The 24,510-nt window shown below is 45.6% G+C and overlaps 1 protein-coding gene and 1 long non-coding RNA gene across 5 annotated transcripts in view; one reads left to right on the top strand and one right to left on the bottom strand.

The window, feature by feature from the left end:
• Ube4b (ubiquitination factor E4B) overlaps positions 1-24,510 on the top strand; it is a 119,427-nt gene that overhangs the window by 5,421 nt on the left and 89,496 nt on the right. For 3 of the 4 annotated variants that reach the window (XM_047558020.1, XM_047558029.1, XM_047558048.1), the window contains exon 2: positions 24,170-24,356. The exons of the other annotated variant lie outside the window; for it this stretch is intronic. In XM_047558020.1, the coding sequence (XP_047413976.1) occupies positions 24,170-24,356 (187 nt within the window). The remainder of the gene's footprint in view (positions 1-24,169; positions 24,357-24,510) is intronic. 4 annotated transcript variants of the gene reach the window in all.
• Positions 9,862-12,536, bottom strand: LOC124988523 (uncharacterized). The gene is made up of 3 exons (XR_007109438.1): positions 12,262-12,536; positions 10,507-10,591; positions 9,862-10,008 (listed from the first exon to the last, which is right to left on the bottom strand). It is a non-coding gene; the product is annotated as an uncharacterized LOC124988523 (long non-coding RNA).

The following is a 24,510-nucleotide window of genomic DNA, read 5'->3' as shown; positions in this document are numbered from 1 at the left end:
CGCTGCTTCCCATTGGGAGGAGGCAGACCATAAACACACAGCAGATGTCGTTGGTGATGAGCGCTGTGAGGGAATAAAGTTGCCCTGAAGGGATGGAGGAAGATGGGGTGTGTGGTGTGTGTAGTGACTGGTTTTTGCTGTTTTTGAAATGGGGTTTCATGTTGCCAGACTAGTCTTGATTCCTGAGCCCAAGCAACCTCCAGCCTCAGCCTCCCCAGCAGCTGGAATTCTGGGCACCCATCACTACACCCAGTTTAGGAGGTGGCTGCTGCTTCTTTTTTTTTTTTTTTACTTGGGATGGAATCTGGGGCCCTGCAAGGGCTAGACAAGTGCTGTGCTGCTGAGCTCCATGCTCAGGAAGTAGCTTTGGAAAAGAATTCAAGGGATGGTAGGGAACTGTCTGGAGGAAGAATGTTTCTAGGTACAGGGAAGAGCCGGTAGCAGAGGCCTTGAGGTGGACGCATTCTGAACCTGCTCCAAGACCAGGAGGAGGCCAGGAGTGCTTGGGGTCTGCTGTCAGGTGCACAGTGGCAGGAGATGAAGTCATCTGTGCGGTCAGCCAGAAGTCACTGAGTTCTCCCTGTTTCAGTCGATTCCAAGGTCTCTCTCCTGCCCTTTTCTTCACATTCAGTACCTTTGAAAGTGGGTTACTTCTTATGGCTGGTGTAATTACTGTAGGTCAGGTGAGTGTTGTGACATAGTTGACACATTTCCTGATCACGTACAAACGTGGTTAGACCTGTCCATATCGTCACCCCTTGGTTGAGTGTGTACCTGTTAAATTTAGTTTCCATTTTAAGTGTCTTAAAAAAATTACACTTTGATTTAACAACGAAAGCAAATGTTATTTTATATGTAGAGAGGGATGGCGATGGCTGTGGGCTGTCAATGAAGAACATGTTTGGTGGAGAACTGACCATGATTCCGCATTTCATTGTAAGGCAACACCAAGTGTGTCAGGGGCTCCAGAAAGGCAGGTCTGTAGTTTTGGGAAGCCGTGTCACACTGTGGACCTGAATACATACTGCGGAGAATTGCCCTTCACACCCAGCTGAAGGTCAGAGGCATTCCACAGTGCTCAGAAAGAAATTTCAAAGCAAAAGAGCCTGGTGTGACTGATTACGACTCTGTTCTGGTCTGTTTAGGCATTTTGTTGTGGATTTTTTTTCTTGATGGTATAAAAAATAAAGGCGCAGTGTATAATCTGTGACATTTTATATTTGAAATAGAGAATCTGACTGGGTGTGGAGATTCTTGCCTGTAATCCCAGCAGGTCAGGAGGCTGAGGCAGGAGGATTGCAAGTTGGAGGCCAGCCTTGGCAACTTGCAGAAACCCTGTCTCAAAATAAAAAAGGGTAGGAGAATTAGCTCAGTGGGATAGTACCTCTGGGTTCAGTCCCCAGTACCAGCACCCCAACCCCCTGCAAAAAAAGAAAGAAAAGAAATACAGTATACGCTTAGCATTGTTGTAGACCACAAGGATATATCAGTGAACAAAGCAGACAGAAATCTCTGTCCTTGCAAAGTTTGTATTCTGATATGTTTTAAAATAATTGTTTTGGCCACTATGAAGAGACTAGATAAGAGAGTGCACAGAGAAAGGGCTAGGAGGTCCTTGCAGAGGTCCTGGTGAAAGGCGATACGGGGGCACCAACCAGGGTTAGTGGTGGGTAAGGTGAGAGAGTCAGATGCTGGATAGACAGATGTTTTGTGGGTAGAGTCAGCAGGATTGGGTGATGCGAGGGACCGGCTGTGCGGAGTGAGGGAGTGGAGTCGAGGTGGCCGATGAGTCAGGTTGTATCCGGTTGATCCTTGAACAGAGACCTGAAATAGCTGCTTCAGCCAGACAGATGCTCATTTGCCCCTCAGTAGGAGTCTGGGTGGGAGGCTCGGCTGGAATGGCACTCTGCTCCCTAGGGACCAGCCGCCGCCTTCTCAAACCAGCTTCCCTAACGGGGCGTCCAGCTTTTGGTCCATGTGTGTCTGCGTTTAGCCAGAGGAGGCGGGAAGCTGCGGTCTGGCTCCACTCTGATGGTGCAGCCGGAAAGTTGCGTGGACTGCCTCTGCTCACCTCTCACTGGCCAGAACCTGTCACCTGGCCGCAGCCACTAGGAAGGCTGAGAAATAGAAGCTGTGTGTTCACCTGACGTTGGCAAGGGAAGCAGTGTGCCTTCCTTTCCAGACCCTTCCTCCCAAACCTACAATACTGCCCTTCCTGAGAAGGGCAGCCCATGTGCTCTGCAGAGTGCAGACGCTGAAGTACAGTCCAGGAACCTGTGGATTAAAATGGCAGCCGTCTCCACGTGCTGTGGTGCCATGGATAGGACAGTGGAAAGGAGCACTCCCATGTGGAAGAGGGGGACGCAGGGAGTGCCCACCGCCCTGGTCTGTGGCAGTGGTGTGGCTTCCTGACGGAGCCCAGCTCCAGCCTTGGGTCTGACCTCTTAGAGGCCCTCCCTCGCCTTGGCCCTCTGTGGCTCTGCCTCTACCCTCTGACTAGGGCGGGGTCTCTCTTTTCCTCTGGACTGGCTCTGGAGTGGGCGTTTTCCCCTTCCTGAGGCTGTGTGGCTTCTCCACAGTTCCGCCTGCTGAGGGAGTTGGCTTTTCTTCTCTGCTCAGCCCTGAAGGACCAGAAGCTGCCTAGGTTTACCAGACCTGGGTATCGATTAGGCAGCCCTGTGCTCCTTCTCATCTCTGCGTGCAGGTTGGCAAGCAGTCCCTTGAGTCTACCTCATGCTTGGGGGACTTCTTCCTTAATGTGCCGTGAAGCCAGTAAGCACCCAATTCCTGAGGCGTTCAGCCCGCACCCCTAGAATTACAGGCCATGTTGGCATGTGGGCTGTTTTTTAACATGTCTTAGACCTAATAAGGGTCACCAACCTTCCATCCTGCAGTATCTGTGCCCATGTTGACCTCCTGTGTTAGTTAGTTTTGTGTCTCAGTGACCAAAATACCTGAAAAGAGCAACTCAGAGGAGGCAAAATTTGTTTGGGGCTCACAGTTTCAGAAGTTCAGTGCATGGTCATTTGACTCTGTTGTGCCGAACCTGAGGTGAGGCAGAACATCATGGTGGAAGGACATGGGGGAGGAAAGCTGCTCAGCTCTTGGCAGCTCGGAAGGAGAGAGAGGGTCAGGGACAGATACAATTCAAGGCCATATCCCTAGTGACCTACTTCCTCCAATCACACTCTTCCTACCTGTAGTTATCAACCAATAATAGTCCATTCAGATTATTATTGTTATTCCTTTTTTTGGGTGCTGGGGATCGAACCCAGGGCCTTGTGCTTACAAGGCAAGCACTCTACTGACTGAGCTATCTCCCCAGCCCCCCATTCAGATTATTAATCCATCAAATGAATTAATCCACTCATGAGGTTATAGATCTCATAATGTAGTCTTTTCACCTCTGAACACTGCTACTTTACCAAACATAGCTTTCCAAGGGACATTTTTAGATCCAAACAAGAACAATGCCTAAGCCAGTGTCACATATTTATATTTTATTAAGGTTGGTAACTACCAGGTCCCAAATTCTATATATTAGAGAGTTTGATTTGGCTGCTGCAACAGAGATACAACACAGTCATGGCTTCAACAAGATAGAAGCTTATTTTCCTTTGAGTAAAAATCTGGGTAGGAGGTTGGGAGCTGATTTAGTGACTCCATAATCACTTGGAGCCAGACTTGTGCTGTGTTGTGCACTGGCCTTCGTAGTCTAGGATGGGTGCTCCAGCTCCTGTGCGGAAATGTGCATTTCAGTCCTCAGGAAGGGGCTAAAGCAGAAGGGCATGATTAGAAAATATCCTGTAGCAGTGCATGTGTCTCTTTGGTGAGAACTTAGTGACATGACCAAATCCAGGTGGGTGGCCTGCTACATTAGGATGCACGTAGCTGTCTCTGCCATAGTCTAACCATGAGTTTTAGTCTAAGAAGCTTGAAAAAGATTTGTCAAAGACTGAGATGGGAGTAATTAAAAGAAAATTTGGAGGGAGAAATTATCTATTTTGAAAATATTGTGATTATGTTGTCCATTATCCACATGGAAATGTTAACTAGGTTATTGTATGGAGATTTGTAGCCCTGGTGGGAGGTTGGGTTTGGGTATACAAATCCGGAAGTTGTCATTGTATTTAAAATCTCAAGCACGAACAGATTGTCTTGGGAGTGAGCATGAGCAGAAGAGCAGAGGACTTAGCTGTGACCCACTCCAGCTTTTCGGGGTCCAGAGGTAAAGAGGACCCAGAAAATGATACTGATAAGGAGCAGCCACTGGGAGAGGAAGAAAGAGGAGGGCACACAACAGCCTGGCATCTGAGGAGGAAAGTGTTGTGAAGGGGGAGCATTCAGCTCTTCGGAATGGCAGTACAGCAAGCTAGATGAGGACCGAGACCTGACCCTGCGATTTGGCAGTGTGAGTTTTGACGATGTGAATTGGTCTTGACAAAACCGATGGCGAGGTCAAGAGAGGACGGGAGGAGAGAGAGCTCAGGAGTGAGGCGTCAGCTCTGGTATATTCTGGGAGCCATCAGAAGATGGTGGAAGCCATGAGTTTAAGAAGAAAGAAGAAAATCCTTGGTGAGCTCATCCTTTTATTCATTTACTTTTTGGTACTGAAGATTGAACCCAGGGTGCTCTTACCCTTGAGTTCTAGTCACCGCCCCCCCCTTTTTTTTTTTTTGAGACAGGGTCTCACTAAGTCGCCCAGGCTGGCCTCGAATTTGCTGTTCTCCTGCCTCAGCCTCCTGAGTTGCTGGGAGCATATCCTTTAAAATTTTATGTTTCCCTATTACAACCACTAATTCCTTTGTTTACTTAGTAAGTATTTATTAAATGTTTACTGTGTTTCTCTCCCTTTTCCCAAGGTAGAAAATAGATGAAGAGACGGATTTATAGATTATTCTTGGTAGGGTTTGGGTCTCATACAAATTTTGAGTCATAACTTGAGGAACACTGGGTTTTAATACAGGTAATTTTTACCAGGAATTGAACCCAGTGGTGCTTAAGCACTGGGGCACATTCCCAGCCCTTTTTGTTTTTCATTTTGAGACAGCATCTCACTGAGTGACTGAGGCTTGCCTTGAACGTGGGATCCTTCTACCTCAGTCTCCTTAGTTGCTAGAATTTCGGGTGTGCACACTGTGATTTTTTTTTTTTTTTTTTTTGCGGTGCTGGGGTACAGTTGATTTTTAAGCTTTAACAAAACCTGAATGACAAATACATAAGTGGTAAAGAATCTAAGTATTATTATTTGATTTCAACAAATAGATGTTGGATGTTTCCTAGGTACTGAGAGGTAACATGTGGAGATACCATCTCAAATATGACTGAGTCCTGGTCCTTACCCTCAGTGAGATTGCCCCGAAGTTCTCTACTAAGCAGACCTTTCAGTAAAGGGAGTACTGTTGATGGAGCAGTTGGTCCAAAGGCAAATGTCGGGGAAGGGGCTGAGGGGATTTAAGTTAGCTCTTAAAGATGATCAGGGTTTTGGCATGTAGAAAAGCCTGCGGTGAGGACAGATATTTCATTCACTTCTTCCTCTGGGCAGACTCCAGGTTCATTCTTTTGAAACTTACTATAGGAATAGGAAAACCATCGAGGAGAAACTGAAGACGGTGTCAGATCCAATATTGGTGAGTGCTTGCTGCTCAAGGGTTCTGAGGTGTGACAAGTGTTTGACTCCAGATTATCCCATACAGCTAAGCAGCAGCAGCAGCTGGAGGAGGAGGAGGGACAGGAGAAATGTTCCATTAACATTGCATTTTCTGTCCTAACACCGATTACAGTGCATTAATTGCTGTTCACTTTGTATATCCCCTACTTGAACAGAGGGTCTTGGCTTTTCTTGTTCCCTGATTTTCACCTAACTCCTAGCACAGGGCTTGGCACAGAATGACCCAGGACATTATTTGTTGAATGCGCGATTGAATAGGACAGACAGTATGTCTTTGTGATTCCAAGTTCTTGTCTTGCAATCGTTTTGTTGCTAAGTTAAGTGACTTTAGTTATTTTCAGGTAGACACTTGATAAAAGAAACATGAGAATTGTAATTCAGAGTTAGAAATACGAGGTTTTATTTGGACCAGTCAGTTGGGTGACACTGGACAAAGTACCTAACTTTTCTGAGCCTCAGTTTCCTCATTTGTGAAATGGAGGTGTGAGTGCTGTCTTGGCATTGCTGCTCGGTTTACTGCACTACTGCATCAGATGCCTGTTGGAATGCCTGGCAGAGAGGACTCCTGGGGTATCTTAATTCTCTTTTCCCAAGTAAGGTTGAATTGTATGTAACTGTAGTGTTAGTTGGGGCCTCACAAACCCTTCACATGCAATAATGCCTGCAGCATGATCTGTGGTGTCTTTCCATCTAGAAGCAAATAAATTCAGGTTTACTGTGAAAGCATGGGTTCAGGTTCTCTCCAGGGACCCATGGAACTTCCTAAAATCTCTTCTCATCTTGTAGTCCTCTTATGTACTGATTCCACCGTTGTCCCTTGATGGGCTTCCTCCTCCCTTTCTCTAAAACCTTGAGTGATGGGTGGCCTGAAGGTACAAAAGGGGTGAAGGAAGAGTGAGGAGATTGGAAATATTTATTTATTTATTTATTTTTAACCTTGGGTGCCCAACCCAGGGCCTCACACATGCTAGGCAAGCACTACACCACTGGGTGCATCCCCATCCCTGAGTGAACTTGAGGCAACTCTCTTTACTCAAATCAGATGATTTATTTTCTTTTTGAAGATACTTTCTCTCTTCTGGCAAGGGAATGTCAATGTATACGCTGCTTACCAGCTGCTGTGTCTTCGCTATCCTGTCCAGTTTTTAGGGACAGTGTTGAGGTTAGGAAAAGGCTGGGTCTGGTATTGACATGTTCTCCCCCTTGACTTCGTTAGCTTTCTAACTAAATATCCCGAAGTGTGTTCCGTGCACATTGTCTCTTTGTGCCCTGTCAGGGCTTGGTATAGATTCTAGGTGTCTAATAGTGTCATGGTGATTTAATTAGATTTTGGACTAGATGGGGATACAGCTTTGTGGAGGTGCCACCTGAAGTCAAAAGTGTGCTCCATGCCTGATTTACTGCTGTGCTCTTGCCATCTGGAAATTCTTCATAAATGTGAACATGGGGTCCTGCCTTTTCATTTGGCACAGAGTCCTACAAGTTCTGTACCTGGTTCTGATTGTCACCGACTTGCACTGTGCAGTTGGATATATGCCTGGATGGATGACTTAGTTCATTTGGACAGTTGCAGCAAAATGCCATGAAGTTGGGGAGGCTGCTGCTACTTCTTCTTCTTTTTTTTTTCTGTGTGTCTGTACAGGGGATGGGGCCCAGGAGGGCTCTTCCATTGAGCTACATCCCCATTCCTTTTTATGTTTTATATTAAGGCAGTCTCTGTGTTGCCCAGGCTGGCCTCCAACTTTTTTTTTTTTTTTTTAAACAAGTTTTTTTTTTTTCTAGTTGTTTATTTAATTTATTTACATGTGGTGCTGAGAATCGAACCCAGTGCCTCACACATACTAGGCAAGTGCTCTACCACTGAGCTACAAACCTAGCCCCTGGCCTCCAACTTTTGATCCTCCTGCCTCAGCCTCCAGAGTCTCTGGGATCACAGACGTGTCCCACTATACCTGGCGGTCTTTTAGTTTTTTGTTAGTTTTTTAGCGTAAACTTTTTTTTAGTTGTCAATGGATTTTTCTTTATTTTATTTATTAATTTATATGCAGTGCTGAGGATCGAACCCAGGGCCTCGCACATGCCATGCAAGTGCTCTACCACTGAGCCACAACTCCAGCCCCATGCCTGACTTTTTTTAAAAAATAATTTTTGAGTAAACACATTTGGAGTCCAATGAGTAATCTGGAAAGTGAAGTAGAAAGTGATTGGAAAACAGGTGGCAGGGTAACGCACAGTCTGCCCTCGTCTCTTTCCACTCTGTCCTGTTGTCCTATAACATTCCCAGCTGCCTGGTGGGCTGTCTCCTCTACTTGTTATTGTGGGCCACCGACTCTGGGCTTGTTGAACTGTTGTGTTTGTATGTGTTCAAACCTGTGTTGGAGAAAGTGTGTGGAGCTGGACAGTGGGGTGTAGGGAGCTAGTTAGTGGACTCCAGGTGCTAGGGTATCAGGAGCTGAGCAGTAGGGTGCCAGGCACTGGGTGGTGAGGTGCCAGGAACTGCTTCTGTGGGCACAGGAGTGGGATGGTAACTGGCTGGGTGGGGGGAGCTGGGTGAGGGACGGAGCTGGTGGACGGGGTTCTGGCAGTGGAGATTCAGATGTCAGTGCTGCATCCTTCACCTTCCAGGGGGCAACCTGGAAGCTGGCACTGATCTGGCACCTGGAGAACCACTTCAGCTGGTATGCCTTGCTGAGCTGAGTCCTACGGGAGGAGGTTAGCCATAGGCAGACTCTGTGAGATGCTTGCCTTGAGTTTTTATCTCCTAAAACTCGGGGCGAAGACAGCGATCCACCCCCTGGTCTGTGTTGGAGGGACTAATTGATCACATGTGGCTACTACTAGTGAGGATTTGGTGCTTCAGTGAGCAGCACTTTGAGGGTCTGATTGGCCTCAGGAGGACCCAGGTAAAGATCTGGAGGCCTCCAGTGGAGCTGACTGCCCTTCTGTAGCAACACGGGTAAGGGTTCCAAGGATGTAGATGTCGCATGGCAGTGTGTCTATAGTCCTGTGAGTCTGAAGGGTGCTGTTGCCAGAGCTCTCTGCATTTCTCGAATGAAGAAAAGATTTTCCAGAGCCAGAGGGGAAATGGGTACTGATCATGGCCCCAGGGCACATCTTCCTAGAGAGTGTCTCTGAAGAGGCTGTCAGGAGCTGAACCTGCCCAGGGTTTTCCTGTTGTCTAGGACTTGGTCAAGAATGTGCAACCCATCAGTCTTGGGCAGTTCCTGGGAGATGAAGAGATGGTGCATGTCCATCTATGGAGACGTGGCAGCCCAGGGCAAGGCCAGAAGTAAAGACCAGCAGGCTGGACTCCCCTGCCAAGAAGCATCCCTTCCTGCCTGTCTTGTCCCCCCTCACCTCTCCCCTGCACAAGTGACACTGACCACTCTAGGTGTCTTGAGTTGTAGACGAGGGCTGGTGGGTTCCCCTTTCCTTCTAGCCTCTTTGCCTCCACTTCCTTCACACAGTCCAGTTGGAATGCAGCTCGGGGCAGGGTCCTTGGGACAGGCCCAGGAAAGGCACCTCTGACCCCAGAGAGTGAGAGGTGGGAACCTGGGGGCTTCACTGGTGGCTTGTCTGCCAAGGACCTGCTTGAGTATGGAGTGGAAGAGCCATGCCAAGGCCTGACACAGGAGAAGTGTGTCCCGGTGCCAGTTTAGTACCACTTGCTAGTCAGGTCTCCAGTGGAAGACAAGTGTCACCTGCACAGAGATTTATAAGACAGAGCGACAAATAATTTCTTTGCTTTCCACAAAGAAGTTGGCTCCAGAAGGTTAGGAATCAATCCTAAGTATTTAGGTGTTGCATTTTATTTTACAATAAGCAACTAATCCATTAGCCAATCAGTCAGACCGCCCCTTGGGGTTCTGGTGATTGATGAAATAGTCAAAAGTGGCCATCAGAAAATAAGCCATTTTGCACACCAATGTCAAATTAGCACCTTGACTTCTAAGGGGTTCGGGTCCATGCCCTTGGGCATTTTAGAATTCTCCAAGAGACTCTGGGCAAATCTTTTGTTTCTATCGTGTTTCCTGTTTTATATTGATATATTTTGGGGATTGAACCCAGGGTTGTCCTGTATGCTAGGTAACTGCTCTACCACAGAGCTATACCATACCCAGACCTTTTTAGAGTTAATTAATTTATTTTGTGGTATTGGGAGTGAACTCAGGGACACTTCACAACTGCGCTACATTCCCAGTTCATTTTATTTTTTATTTTGAGACAGGGTTTCTATTAATTGTTGAGGCTGGCCTTGAACTTGCATCCTCCTGCTTCAGCCTCTTGAGTTGCTGGGATTACAGGTATGAGCTGCTGTGCCTGGCTTTGAATCCTTCCTTTAGTAGCAAGATATAAAGGGAGAGATTAGAGGAGAGGAAAAGACATTTACATTTCTGTACATTACATTTCTGTAATTGTGTAGAACACATCTTGTTTTGTTTTTAATTGCCTAACACTCTTAATACTGATCTGGAAAAAATATTTAGTACACTTGTACTTAAAATAAATATTGGGCTCTAATGTCAGGGCCAGTCAACAGCAATGTGACTTAGAAATCAGACACGGTGACACGATTGCACACACTTGGACGTGATCCAGGGACATTTCACTGCCATAAAATAGGAAGGTAGAGTGATCAAGATGCATTTGGTGACTGACTGAATGAGTGCCCTGTTCTTGGGCATTCACGTTTTCTCCTGATGCTTGACCTCCAGTGGTCCAGCTCAGTCCTGGAGTGATCAGGATATGGATGTGAACTGGATTTTTATTTGAGCTGGGGTCCTGCCCTCTCCATATGTAGAGTTACTGACGTGTACATGCTGATGGCGGCTCACCCTGCTCTTCCTGTCCAGAGCTCTGCGTGTGGGTTTCTCTTGCAGGGCCACTCAACTCGCTGCAGCTTGGTGCCCATCAGGACTTCTGTTGAGAGCAAGTTTGTATGGAGGATCAAGTGAAGGATGTGCACCAACTCCCTGAGAGTGATTTTTAATCTTTTTTCAGTTAGGAACCTCCTTGAAAATCTTAAGAAAACTGAAGCCCTTGTGGTACCTGTCTCAGGTACTCTAAGATCTGTTGTTAGATCCAACACCACCTGTTGAGCTGATGCTGGCTCTCCTCATTGGTCCACTTCTCTGAACTGTATTCTGTCTTGGGATTCTGCTGGTATTCGTGGGCGATGGCAGTCTCCTGCAGTGCTGCTGGTCTCGTGTAATGTGTACTGATCTCACTACTGCCTTTACTTTTTCTGCTGTCATTTTCCTTTTGTCCTAATTTATTCAATTTTAACTTAAATGTGCATTAAATTTTTTTTTTTTGGTAAATCACTTTAAATCTATCCTAGAACAAGAACATAGTAAATAAAACAAATGGTAGGTGCCTGTAGTACGTATTTACTTGTGTTTTTTTTTTAAATAATATTTTTGTCATCAATGGACCTTTATTGTGTTTATTTATATGCAGTGCTGCGATTCGAACCCAGTGCCTCACATGTGCTAGTCAAGCACTCACCACTGAGCCACAAACCCAGCCCTTACTTGTGTATTTTTACAGGTGTGTCACAGTAGTCTAAATATAACCCATCTCGTTTTTTTTTTTTTTTTTTCTTTCTTTTGCGGTACTGGGGATCGAACTTGGGGCCTTGTGCTTGCAAGGCAAGCACTCTACCAGCTGAGCTATCTCCCCAGCCCAATTCATCTCTTTTTATTTGAAATGGGATCTTGCTCTGTTGCCCAGACTGGCCTCAAACTCCTGGACTCAAGCAATCCTCCTGCCTCAGCCTCCTGAGTAGCTGGGATTACAGGTGTGCACACTGTGCTCAGCTATTTTCTCTACTTAAAATCTCTTGCCAGACTCGATGGCACACACCTGTAATCCCAGCAACTCAGGAGGCTGAGGCAGGAGGATTTAGAGTTCACAGCCTGCCTCAGCAACTTAGCAAGGCCTTAAGCAACTCAGTGGGATCCTGTCTTTAAGTAAAGAATAAAAAATAGGGCTGGGGATGTGACTCAGTGGTTGAGTGCCCCCGAGTTCAATCCCCAGTACCCTCCCCTCCAAAAAAAAAAAAAACAAAAAAACAAAAACAAAACAAAACAAAAAAGAAAATCTCCTGTGTTCTTCATTGTAGGAAATTTTACCACTCACTCTTCCTCGCATCTCACTTTTAGTTCTGTTGATCACACACATAAAATGTCTCTGGAATAGTCCCTTCTACATCCCCATCACCGGGCTGGCTTTTGTCCTGCCTCAGTCCCTTCTCTGCATAAGAGCTGGAGTGATTTGTTTTTTAAAAAATCATTCTGAGTACTGGGGTGTGGCTCAGTGGTAGAGCACTTGTCTGGCATGTGTGACGACTTGGGTTCAGTCCTCAGCACTGCATATAAATGAATAAATAAAATAAAGGTTCATTGACAAGTCAAAAAATGTTTTTAAAAAAAATCAATCTGACCACGTAGCCCTGCTTAAATCCTTCAAAGTCTCTTCCTTGCCTTCTGAAGAAGTTCAGTGCCTCGGGCTGGTATTCCGAGCTCCCCCGGAACTTGTCGCAGCCTGTCTTTCATGCCTGGTGTCTCACCACATCCAGAACCACTCACCTTTCTCCGGGAAGCAGTGCAACTTCTCCATCCCTCCCCTCGCTGGCTGTTGCCTGCTCCGAAAAAGAAACTCCCATCAGGTCCTGGGTACCGTGTAAGTGCTTTGCTTGATTTTCAGAATTACTCGCAGGGATGATGCAGCCATGACACTAATAGGCAGCTAGCATAAGTGGATTTGAATTCCAAAAACTAAGAGTGAAAAAAAAAAAGCTGATCCTCTGCAGAAATCGCCAGTCAGTCTCTGGAACATTGCAGTATTCATGACACACGCACAGGACATCATAGGACAGTGCACTAAGCCCAAGCAAGAAACGGGATTTATTGTAGGAATCGGAGTCCTCTCTCGGACCCCAGGGACGGAAAGATAGCTGGGACTGAGAACACAAGTGCTGCCAGGCTTCCTTGGCGTCGGCATAACCACCAACGTACGCACTCTGTGACCTCACCGCTTGCTGTCCTCCTCCCACTCCTGAACCCTGGCCGAGTCTGCCAAGCTCACCATGGGCAGCCAGACGTCACCAGAGGGTAAACACGCGGCTGGGTCTCAGTGTTCTCTCTCTCTTATTCTGAAAATGATCTAATCTGCAGAAAGTTTGAATGAATTGCCTGGATTCATCAGCTCATTGTTTTTGCTGCATTGGCGCTCTCAGCATCTGCGCGTGTGTGTTGTGTGTGTAAGTGTACAGATGCACGCACACGCGTAAGGTTGGTGTGGGGACCCACCAGGCTGAGGTGGGCACGGGGCAGTGGCGCAGGAGAGCCTGGATGAGAAGAGAGGCAGCGAGCACACCCTGGCAGATGGCGCTGCTCCGGGCAGGTAGGGGCAGCAGCGTGTCCCAGGAGAAAGGCAGCGCTGCCAAGGTGTCTTCCAAAGGAGCAGACAGCTGCAGAGGCTCCTTTCCTTCCCGGGGAGAGACTTCTTCCCCGCTTGCTGCACAGGTGGTGGTTTGGTCAAGTGACTTGTCCAGTGAACTGTGAGCAGAAATGAATGAGTCACTTCTGGGCCAGCCAGAGTGTGCCTTGCCTGTTTCCCTATGCCTGGTGATTTCTTCCTGGCAGAAGCCCTGGTCGTGCTGGGTCTTGGAAGATGGGGAGCAGAGCTGCACCTGAATGTAGGTTTTGTAGACATGGTGCCATCAGGACTTTTGTGAAAGGAGATGAGGGAAAAAAGGAAATTCATTGTGTGTCATTGCCATCTGCACTTCTGTATCAATCGCAGTTATAATGTCCATAGTAAAGTAAATATACATTCTTTATTTGTGGTACTGGGAATTGAACCCCGGGCCTTGTGCAAGCTAGGCAAGCTCTTTACCACTGAGATATATTGCCAGCTCCATCTTTTAAAAGTAAAGGGAATCCCAGTGTGTGCCTGTAAAACATGCTTTTTAGATAGTTTTTAATAAATTGTAGCAAATGCACACAACATGAAAATATACCTCAGTTTTGCTGGTTGCAGTGGGTCAAGAGTCTGCAGAGACTCAAGAGGCTGAGGCAGGAGGATTGCAAGTTCAAATCCAGCCTCAGCAACTTAGCAGAGAGCTGGGGACGTGTCTCTGTGATAAATCGCTGCTGGGCTAAATCCCTAGTATGAGAGAGAGAGAGAGAGAGAGAGAGAGAGAATGTACCTCATTTTATTTTAGCAGCAGGAGGCACTAAGTGGAATAACATATTTTTCTTTTAAAGACACCATGTTGCTGAGCTCCCTAGGCAGGTGCTTGGGGATCCCCTCCCTGCCAAGCCGCGAGTGCTGCAGACTGAGCCTCGCCCCTTCCCGTGTTCTCTGCCCTCAGTTCCGGGGCTCTGTATCCTGCTGGCTCCTCATCACTTTCCTTCTCTTTCCAGTGGATCCGGAGGTCCTGGAGGGGCTTATGACGTGGCTGCTATTTTACCTTGGGTGTCTGCTGCAGACCTGGGCACAGTGGGCAGTTAGTAACTGTCCTGACAGATGCCTGGGTTCTCTTGTCCATACCGTGTCATTCTTTTCCTGTTTTATTTACTGGCATGTTGTATACTTTGAACTAGAAAATGGAGAGGTTCTTTACTTCACTATACACACTCCTTTCCTCAGAGAAGGTATTTCTAGCACTCCATGTGGTTAGAGGGTGAGCTCGTCATCTGGATTGAGGCTGCCTCCATCTGCAAGTCCCTGCCGCCGTGGAGGGGGATTTCTGCCGAAAGGATGGTGCTGTGTGCAGAGTGTGCGTGAGCAGTCACACGGTTGAGGTTCAGATCCACTCTTGGACTTTCTAGCTTTGCCACCTTGGGTAGGACACTTACTCTGACTTCACTTTCCTAACCTGTTAAGTGGGAAGATAACCATGCTGGTCACGGTTGTTAACTGAGCTCTCTGAGGAGCACACTGGCACCTGGGACAGTAGGTGTTGGTCTTACTATAAATAGCTCTTTTGTCTTCAAGGTTCCAGCAGCCTCCAGCAGTTATTGTCAGTGACAGCATAACCTAGAAGACTTTATTATCCAAGTACTGAATCGGCTTCTTTGTGGAGGGGAGGAGATGACTATTTAAAAAAATAAAATAAAACCGGGCTCAGCGGTACATGCCTCCACTCCAGCAACTCTGGAGACCGAGGCAGGAGGATAGCAAGTTTGAGGTCAGCCTAAGCAAATTAGTGAGCCTGTCTCAAAAAATTAAAAGGGCCAGGGAATGTGTCTCAGTGGAAGAAAACCAACACTAAAGTAGGTGGGCTCTTTAGAAGGAGACCGCCCTGAAGGGTATTGGCAAGTGTTTTTCTTGATGTTGGAATTTACTTTCTTTTAGTAGAAGTGTGAGGTACTCTCAGAATGACTACTTACTAAATTTAAACACTGTCTTATGGATTTTCCCCCACTCAGACTGCTAAAAATAGAGGACAAGTTTGATCCATTCTGTCTTAGCTTGGTCTGATACCACAAGGGCCCTTACTGTTTTTAGGTAATCAGGAATATACGGGTAAGAGGGCCACATCAGATAGGGACAGTTTAGGGGAAAACCCTATTTTAATGACATTTGTAAAATCGGAACTGAAAGAGACAGGATGAGAAACACTCTAGGAATGAGAGTGTTTCCCAGTTGGTGTTTTTGGGTTTGAATTGTGGTTTGGGACGTAAGTCAAGGAATTAGAAGTTCCTTTTTTGTGCTTTTGGTTTTTTCTCTGTGACATGGGAAAACAACATTCTTTTATAAAGGACTTTTGTTGAATTTGAAGGAGGTCATACCACTCCTTTATGTGTAGAGTGAAGACTAGAGCAAGCAAAGGAAGACTGCTTGATCATATTTTATGTTTTGAGACTCCTTTTAGCATGTATTTCATATGTTCTCTGTGTGATAAAACTGAGGTGACGGGCTTTTTTCCACTCCACCCCCGTGCTGGAGAGGGAACCCAGGGCCTTGCACACGCCGGGCCGACGCTTAACTGAGCTGCATCCCAGCTCCGTCCTCTGTCAGCACGCAGGTCAGCGAGGTAGTCTCTATGCCTGCAGTGGCGAAGCCGGGCTTCCTGTCCGTCTGTTCCCTGGGGATCCTCAGGTTGCTAAACAAGTGTCAGGCTGCCACCACTGTGGAGATGGGTCGTCCACCGAAGAGCATTCCTGTTTCTTCTCTTGCCAGTGGAGCTTTAAGAAGGGCTGGGGAGGACAGTTCTCCCAGCCTCTCCTACCTGTGCAAGTCCTCCGGACCACCTCTGTCTCTTGCCTCCGTAGTCCATAGTCTATATCACATGGTCTTGATTCTTCTTTCCTTTTCTTCCTCCCTTTGCTTTTCCTTCTCTCCCTCCCTCCCTCCCTCCCTTCTTTCCTTCTCTTTCTTTCAAACTGGGTTTGTGGAGTGGTGGGGAATCCCAGCACAGTGAAGATCTTTCCTGGAAAACTTTGAAGCCGGCATTGCAGTGAGTAGGGACGTATCGTCTGGTGCATCACTGAGTAGAGCTTCTGCATTTTACATCTCAGGCTGAACGTGGCATCCGCGCTTAAGGTGATTCATTATTATTTTTTTTTTTCAAGAATACTGAATGTGCTCTTTTTAAAAATTTGTTCTTTTTAAGTATACATGACAGTAGAGTGTATTTTGACATGGAGTATACCTTCCCATTCTTGTGGTTGTACATGATGTGGTGTTACACTGGTCATGGTTCATATATGAACGTAGAAAAGTTTTGTCCAAGTCATTCTACTGTCTTTCCTATTCCCATCCCTTTTTTCCCCTTCGTCCAATTCAGTGCACTTCTATCCCCTGCCCTTATTGTGTGTTAGCATCTAGATATCAGAGAGAACATTAGGCCTTTGCTTTTTTGGGGATTTGCTTGGCTTATTTCACTTAGCATGATAGTCTCCAGTTCCATGAATGTGCTCTTTTAAAGCTAGTGATGAACTGGGCATGGTGGTGCATCCTGCAGTCCCAGCTACTTGGGAGGCTAAGGCAGGAGGATCACTTGAGTCTTAAAGTTTGAAATTAGCCGGCAACATAGCAACATCCCATCTTATAAAAAGATAGCATTAACTGGAAAATTGTTGATTTTATGTGCAGTACATATTTTCTAGTATTTTTCATTTATTCTTTAATTCATTCAGCAGATATTGAAGAGAGCCAGGCACCATCCTAGGTACTGGGGATACATCAGAGGAAAAAACAATGAGAATCCCTGCTCTTAAGAAATGTAGTAGAACTAGGCATGGTAGAGAACACTTTTAATCCCAGCAACTCAAGAGGCTGAGGCAGAAGGATCTCAAGTTCAAGGCTAGCCTAAGCAATTTAGTGAGACCCTGTCTCAAAAAATCAAAAGGGCTGGGGATGTGGCTCGTGATTAAGCACTCCTTGGTTAATTCCTGGTACCAAAAAAATAAAAAAAATAAAAAACAAAGAAGAAAGAAATTTAGGGGCCTGGGGGCAAAGCACAGTGGTAGAGAAAACCTGCCTTGCATTGGAGGTAGGGGGGGGATATGGTCAGCTAGCACAGCAGAAGAAACAAGCCATGGCAAAGAGAAAAGAAACTTGGAGTATGAGTGCAGTGACTAAGCAGTATTCCAATAAGTTTATGTCGCAGAGGAAACAAGCCAAGGAGAAAAGTAAACTAGGGAAGGGACAAGGGTGGTGGCTTGCTCACAACTCTATGAGGTTTTCTCACTGCTTCGTCTTTGATCCCATTGTAAAGGTGTGGAGACTGAAGTTCAGAGGTTAAGTGATATCTCTTGAGCCTGCGTAGGCAGAGAGTAGTACAGGTTGGATTTGGATTTGAAATCAAGCACGAACCCCTAAGTCCAGCTGCCTTTAAGGTAAACTGAACTGTGAAGCAAATCCCAACATGGTTTCCCGTGAGAACTTAAATGGTTTCCTCATAGGCTTTCTGTATTGAAGTATACACCAAACAGTTTTTAAAAGTTAAAATACTATCTTTTTGATTTCAGTATTAGGTCATAAGTGCAGTGTTTACATATGATATTTTTATTTAATTCTCAGTAAATCTGAAAGATCATAGAATTCTCCAAGAATGGTATTTTCAGTGGGTTTCGAAGGATAAGTAGGATTAATTCTTTAAAGTTATATTCTATTTGAAACATACAAAAGCCTTTTTTTTTTTTTATTTTGGTGTTGGGAATTGAACCCAGGGTCTTGTGCAACAAAAGCCTATTTTTAATATAACTTACAAAGAACAGGATAAATATTCATGAAGTTATTACCTGCACCCAGTACATTTTCTCAGCCTGGATGTACCTGTGAAATTAGCATCTAGATTTTTTTTTTTTAAAGCCCCACGGGTCCTCTCTTGTGCCTTTCCAAGTCTTCTTCCTATGTACCCCACCTCTTCCCCCCAAGGATTACCATCATTCTAAGTAATGTTATGGTTTTATTGTTTTTGAACTTTATATACATAGAAGCAGTAATCTATACTTCTTTATATCTAACTTTTGCTCCAGGTTGCTTGTGAGAATCTTCCACATTGTTGTGTAGACCACCGCTTACTCCATTTGATTATTCTGTAGATTCCAGTGTAGCAGTGTACCACAATTAATTTATCTTCACCCATAATTATTGTTGTTATTATTGAAGTACTGGGGATCCAACCCAGGGGAGGCTTACCACTGAGCTATATATCCAGCCCTCTTTATTTATTATTTTGAGTCAATGTCTTGCTAAATTGCTGAGACTGACCTTGAACTTGGAATCATTGTGCCTCAGCCTCCTGGGTTGCTGGGTTTATAGCCAGCACCACCATGCCTGGCAGCTTCACCCATAGTTGTTTGTTTGTTTGTTTTTTAAATATATAAATGTTTAGTTGTCAATGGGTCTTTCATTTTATTTATTTATATGTGGTGCTGAGTATTGAACCCAGGGCCTCACACATGCCAGGCAAGTGCTCTACCACTGAGCCACAACTCCAGCCCCTTCACCCAGTGCCTCACACATGCTAGCAAAGTACCACTGAGCCCCAGCCCCAAGCCCGAAGTTTTATTTTTCAGTCAATACAAAATGATCTAGTTCACACTATTAACTGCCCAGAAACTGTTTAAATAACTAAATATTCTTTGTTAAAGAGTGTCACCCATAGTTCTTAAAGTACTTTTACTTACTGATTCAGCCCTCTGTGTCCACAGATCAGCGGTACAGCGAACCATGGATTAAATTATTGGGGTAGATCTCCTCTGTACTTCACACATATAGATTTTTTTCTTTGTCAATCCCTAAACAGGGTACTACAACAACTTTTTACATGGTCTTTACATTGTGTTAGATATTATAAGTAATCTGGAAATGATTTGAAGAATATGAGAGGATGTGTGTAGGTTTTATGCCAGTACTACATCACTTTATGTAAGGGACTTGAGTGTCCATGGATTTTGTTGTGTGGTGCTGCCCTGGGTTTGATCTGCAGCACCACACAACAAACTAGCAAAACCTCTTACTCCCTGCTTTCCTCACCTGCTCCCCCCAGTCCTGTTTATCTACTCCTTTTTTGTGGCAAAGGATCCTCAGATGTCTGTACTACCTGCTCCACTTTTTTCCTTCCCATTCTTAGACCCTCTCCATTCAAACCTCATCCACCTCATTCCATCAGAGTAGTTCTTGCCCAGGTTCTTGCCGATGCCGAGTTGCCTGACCCAGCGTCAGCTCTCAGTCTTCATGTTACCAGACCTATCAGCAGAATCAGTGACTCGCTCTTTTTTTGCAATGCTGGCCTCAGTTCTCCTGGAGGACTAGCCTAGAGGTCTCTTGACACCACGTCCTTGGTCTTATTGGTTTCCCATCCACCTCCAACTGGAGGCGTCCCCAGTGGGTGTCGTCCTCAGAATCTTCATCTCTACCCACACACACTCTCTGCTTATGTGGTCTCCTGGATCTCATGGTTTAAATGCCTTCTTGGGTTGGCAGGTCTCCAGGTGTCCCTCTGACCTGCACATCCTGCATCTACTTGGCCCTCCATCTGCGTGTTTAATAAAAGCATTTTGGTTCCCCCCCATTCTCATTGTCTTCTCCTCAGAAAGCGGATCTGCTTAGTTGCTTGGGCCCGAGACGTGGTGTTCACTTTTATCCCTCTCCTTCCCCATCTGTCCAGCAGCAGCAGCAGACGGAGAGCTTGAGCTCTCATGTGGCAGCAGACCCCAGATGGACCACTTACCAGCCCTCGTGCTCCCGCCCAGGCCCGCTGCGGTCCAGCTTCCTTTCCCCACTCTGCTCCCTAGGAGGTACTCTTGTCCACGGTCTTGGTTCTCTACAGTTGGTTCTGCCGAGAGGCCAGAATAGTAATTTAAAAATGTAAGTCAGGTAACAACATTTTTCTGATCGAACTCGGTGGGGGGGTCCCAGAGCCAGTGCTCTCACCCGCCTCCATGTGGTCTGACCCCTTCTCGCCTCTGGCCTCCTCCGTTGCTGCCCTCTTGCACATTCTGACACAGACCCCCCTCTTGCTAGCCCTGAGCCTGCCGAGCACACGTCCAGCACGCCTCCTGCTCAGCTGCACGGTGCTTCCTCCTCCTTCAGGGACTTTCAGGTGCCCCAGAAAGTTCTTCCATCCACTTTATGTGAGAGTGTGGCGCAGGCTCCTCTGTCCTTCTGTGCTTTACTTTTCCCAGTGGCCCTTGTGACCACCTAGCACCGTGTGTGTGTGTGTGTGTGTGTGTGTGTGTGTATGTGTGTACATTTCACTGTTATTGTCCTCTTGACCCCAGCTGAACAGGACCTCATTGTTATGGGTTTGATACTAGACTTTGTATGTTTTCACTCACAGACAGTGATATAGGACACCATCAGTCATAAATCAGATATATGTCAATTTCAGAGGTATTTCAGATATTGAAAAAATTATTTTGCCTTTGGCCAGAGAGAAAAGAAACAGATTGTGAGCACCTTCTGCCTGAGAAATAGGCAGTTTGTGTGTTAGAAGATAAGACCCTCATTTTGAATATACTTATCCATATCAGCCAATTAAGATGTAATCTCTGGAGTTTAAAATTACATTTCAGGCCACTTGTGGAGGCACACACCTATAACCGCAGTGACTCAGGAGACTGAGGCAGGAGAATTGCAAGTTCAAAGCCAGCCTCAGCAAAAGCAAGGTACTAAGCAACTCAGTGAGACGCTGTCTCTAAATAAAATACAGGATAAGGCTAGAGTGGCTCAGTGGTGGAGTGTCCCTGAGTTCAATCCTTTTTCAGAAAAGTGTTTCCTTAGAGTCTAGAGTGTTCCCAAGAGTCTTCTTAGACAACTTTGCGTTGGATACTAAGTGCAAAGCAGAAAGTTACATGTTTCAGATTTCACATAAAAAGGTACCTGCCTGTTGATGTTCAGACAAGCAGATAGGGTAAGATGTAATGCTTATGTTTCAGCCTCAATTCCATTCAAGTTTCCTCTAAGTGGCTTTGCTGTTTACATTGTAGTTTTTTTGAGCCTTCTCCTTGCTAACCTCTCCAGTTCCTTTGGTTGGTGCCTGCTAAGGAGGATGATTTTGCAATGGACAGCATTGTAACTGAGTCCAATCTCAAACTTTTTGCATTTTTAAAAATTGTGAAATGAAGATTAACATAAAATCTACTACGTTAACCACTTCTAAGTGTACATGTCAGCCACATTGAGGATGCTCACCCTGTTAACACAGTGGTCCCCACCATCCATCTCCTGGACTTTTCATCTTGTGCAACTGAAGCTTGTTCTCAGCAAACAGTAACTCTCTGTTCCTCCCTCACTTCCTTCCCTGGCAGCTAACATTCTACATTGTGATTTTGACTACTCCAGAAACTTTACAAACGGGGAATTAATCGGTCTTTTATTGACTGTCCTCAAGGATTTGTGTTATAGGACGTGTTAGTTTCCTTTCTTTTTAAGGCTAAATAACATATATCCTGGTAGGGCTGGGGATGTCAGTCAGTGGTAGAACACCTGCCAAGCATGTCTCAGACCCTGATTTCAATCCGGGTACCTAAAAACAATGAAAAAACCTAACTCTGTGTGTATATGCACTAACACACACACACACACACACACACACACACTCTCTCTCTCTCTCTCTCTCAATTCTGTATGACATTTACTTATTTGTTCAATTGTTGATGCAATACAGTGCAGAATTTTTTCTTTGAGTCTTTGCTCTCAGTTCTTTTGGGTATCTACTAAGATGGAATTGCTGAATCCCATGGTGATTTTAGTATTTATTTATTTATGGGGGTACTGGGGATTGGACTCAGGGGCACTCAACCACTGAGCCACATCCCCAGCCCTCATTCGTATTTTATTTAGAGACAGGGTCTCACTGAATTGCTTAGTGCGTCGCCATTGCTGAGGCTGGCTCCCCCCCACCCCCCCAGGTCACAGTGGATGTGGACAGATTTGTTGCAAAGCTTTTGCAGAGGCCCTGATGGGAGAGGATGGTGACTTGGGTAGGGTGAGACCGAGAGGCTGGGAGAAGTGGATTCATGAAAGAGTGACAGGACTTGGTGATAAATTGGCAGTGTTTGAGGAGATGAGGGGTAGGGGGAGGGCGCAGGTGGGTCTCTGGCTGGAGTAATGGGCTGGAAAAGGTGGATCCCTGCTCTCTATACCTGTTCTTTCATGAGAGATATACTTCTAGTATTTTTCAGTAATTTTTTTCATCCCAGTATCAGTTCTCCTTTGGTGATTTGTGATGACCTCTGCTTTCTCCCTGCTCTGTTCAGTTCAGGTCAGCAGTCATCAAGTACCTGTTAGGGACCAGGTGCTGTGCTGGACTCCGAGGAGGTGAAGATGAATGAAACAGGTGGTCTGGTGGGCTCCTTTATACGCAAATTAATGAGGATCCCAAATAGCTTTCGTGTGGGTGGGTCATGTCATGCCAGAAAGGAAAACTAAGAGGTTTAAGAAATATTTATTAATTCTTAAAAAATCATGTTAGCATAATGTTTTCAATGAAAATGCATTTTGTATAACAAATTTGTTGAGTGTTGTGACGTTTTTACTTTTGCAAGTCTTTAATGTCAGTCAATAGAAGACAGCTGGATTCTCATATAAACTTCAGTATTGAATCTGTTACAAAATCACATCTGGAAAACTCCACTGGACACTTGTTAAGAGAATGGGAGTGGTATTTTTATAAAAATAGTTTTGGCCTCAGAGACCTTCTGGAAGAGTTGGGGACCCGTGGAGACCCTAAACTGTTGGTGTAGATGAGATCACAGACTAGAGTCAGATTGCATGAGAACAAGTGCTAGCTCTGCCACTTGGTAGTCAGCAGTGTAGCCAGTGCACACAGGGTTTCTGTGCCTCAGTTTGCTCCTAGATAAAGTGGGCGCAATACAAGCACCTGTCTCAATAGGTTTTGAGAATTAAGTAGATAAAAATTCATAAGTGCTGAGAACCACACTAGAAGGTAGTGAGTGCCACAGAAGTGTTCATTAAATAAGACCTACTCTTTTCTTCCAGGGATTTATATAATCTAAGTATACACAGCAACCAACCAAACAACTTCAGGGGGTTCACACAAGTTCCTTGAGGTGTGTTTGCAGCAGAGGCACGGGGAGGGACTGCTGAATGTTCAGTGTTCTTGTCTGAAAATGATAGGAGGAGCAGATTTTCTGCAGTGTTAGATTGACTGCTGGGCTCCTAGCTCAGACGAGGCTCCTTCCCTGTGAGCGTTTGCCGTAGTGAACTTTCATTCTTCCGTATTCCTAGTGGAGGAGCTGTCAAGCCTGGCCGCTTTCCTTCTTTCTGATGCCTTCTTACACCGAGCTGCCTCTGGTCACTTTGTATCCTTATGCCCATAGCAGCAGGTAGTAAGTGAGCTGTTTGAGTGGTTAGGAATTAATGATTATGAAAATGCGATGAAAACATTTTCGTGATATGTGATTTTTGTGGTACATATTTGTAATCACTTGATAACTCTGGAGTATTGAGAGGCAGAAGTGGCAGATTATATTTTCATTGCAATCAAGTAAAAACAATGATCATTTACTCCTGAAACTTGTTAAAATTTGTCTTAGTGTAACATATCTTTCTCTCATTGAATTAAATTGACTGTTTTAAATCTTATTTTAAGTGATCAAGTGTTAGTATTTACTTAAAATGGCTTGCTGGGAGTGTAACTAAGTGGTAGAGAGCTTGCCTAGCATGCATGAGGCTGGGGGTTCAATCCCCATCATGGCAAAAAAAAAAAATTAGTAAATTAAAATAACAGGCTTTGGTGTGTAGAAGGGTAATTTGCTTATTGTAAATTTAGTCAGGGTGGTACAATAAACAGATGGTAAGGTGATTAAGGTGGTTTTCAAAAAGTGAGATGGTGGTTTTTAAGAAAGCTGGTTTGCTGAGTTGCTCTCTCAGATGAGTGCTTCGTTTCAAGGCCCACGTGGCTCTGCTGTGGTCCTTGATGTCGTCAGCAGCGGGGATGCAGTTATGCTCAGGTGCAGTGTTTCTGCTGTTGAGTCATGCAATGCCCTCTCTCCCCTCCTGTTGTAGATCCGACGGCGGCGCCTGGCACGACTTGCTGGTGGACAGACCTCCCAGCCGAGCACCCCGCTTACCTCTCCCCAGAGGGAGAACCCTCCAGGGCCCCCGATAGCAGCGTCAGCCCCAGGCCCCTCCCAGAGTCTTGGTCTCAATGTCCACAACATGACCCCAGCTACCTCCCCAATAGGTGCAGCAGGTAAGCCGCAGCTTCCTACCCGGGAAGCCTGTACTTCTGATCTAGCTTTCTGCTAAGCCAATGGTCAGGAGGTTTCCACCACAATGACAGCAAGCAGTAGTGGATAAAGATCTTTGCAGTGTGTTTTGTTACTACCTGCTCATTTTGGTGATGA

The sequence above is a fragment of the Sciurus carolinensis genome, chromosome 1 (genome assembly GCF_902686445.1).
Source record: "Sciurus carolinensis chromosome 1, mSciCar1.2, whole genome shotgun sequence".
NCBI classification, from domain to species: domain Eukaryota; kingdom Metazoa; phylum Chordata; class Mammalia; order Rodentia; family Sciuridae; genus Sciurus; species Sciurus carolinensis.
Note: the sequence above shows the minus strand (reverse complement) of the source record. Positions and strands in the feature narration are given on the sequence as shown.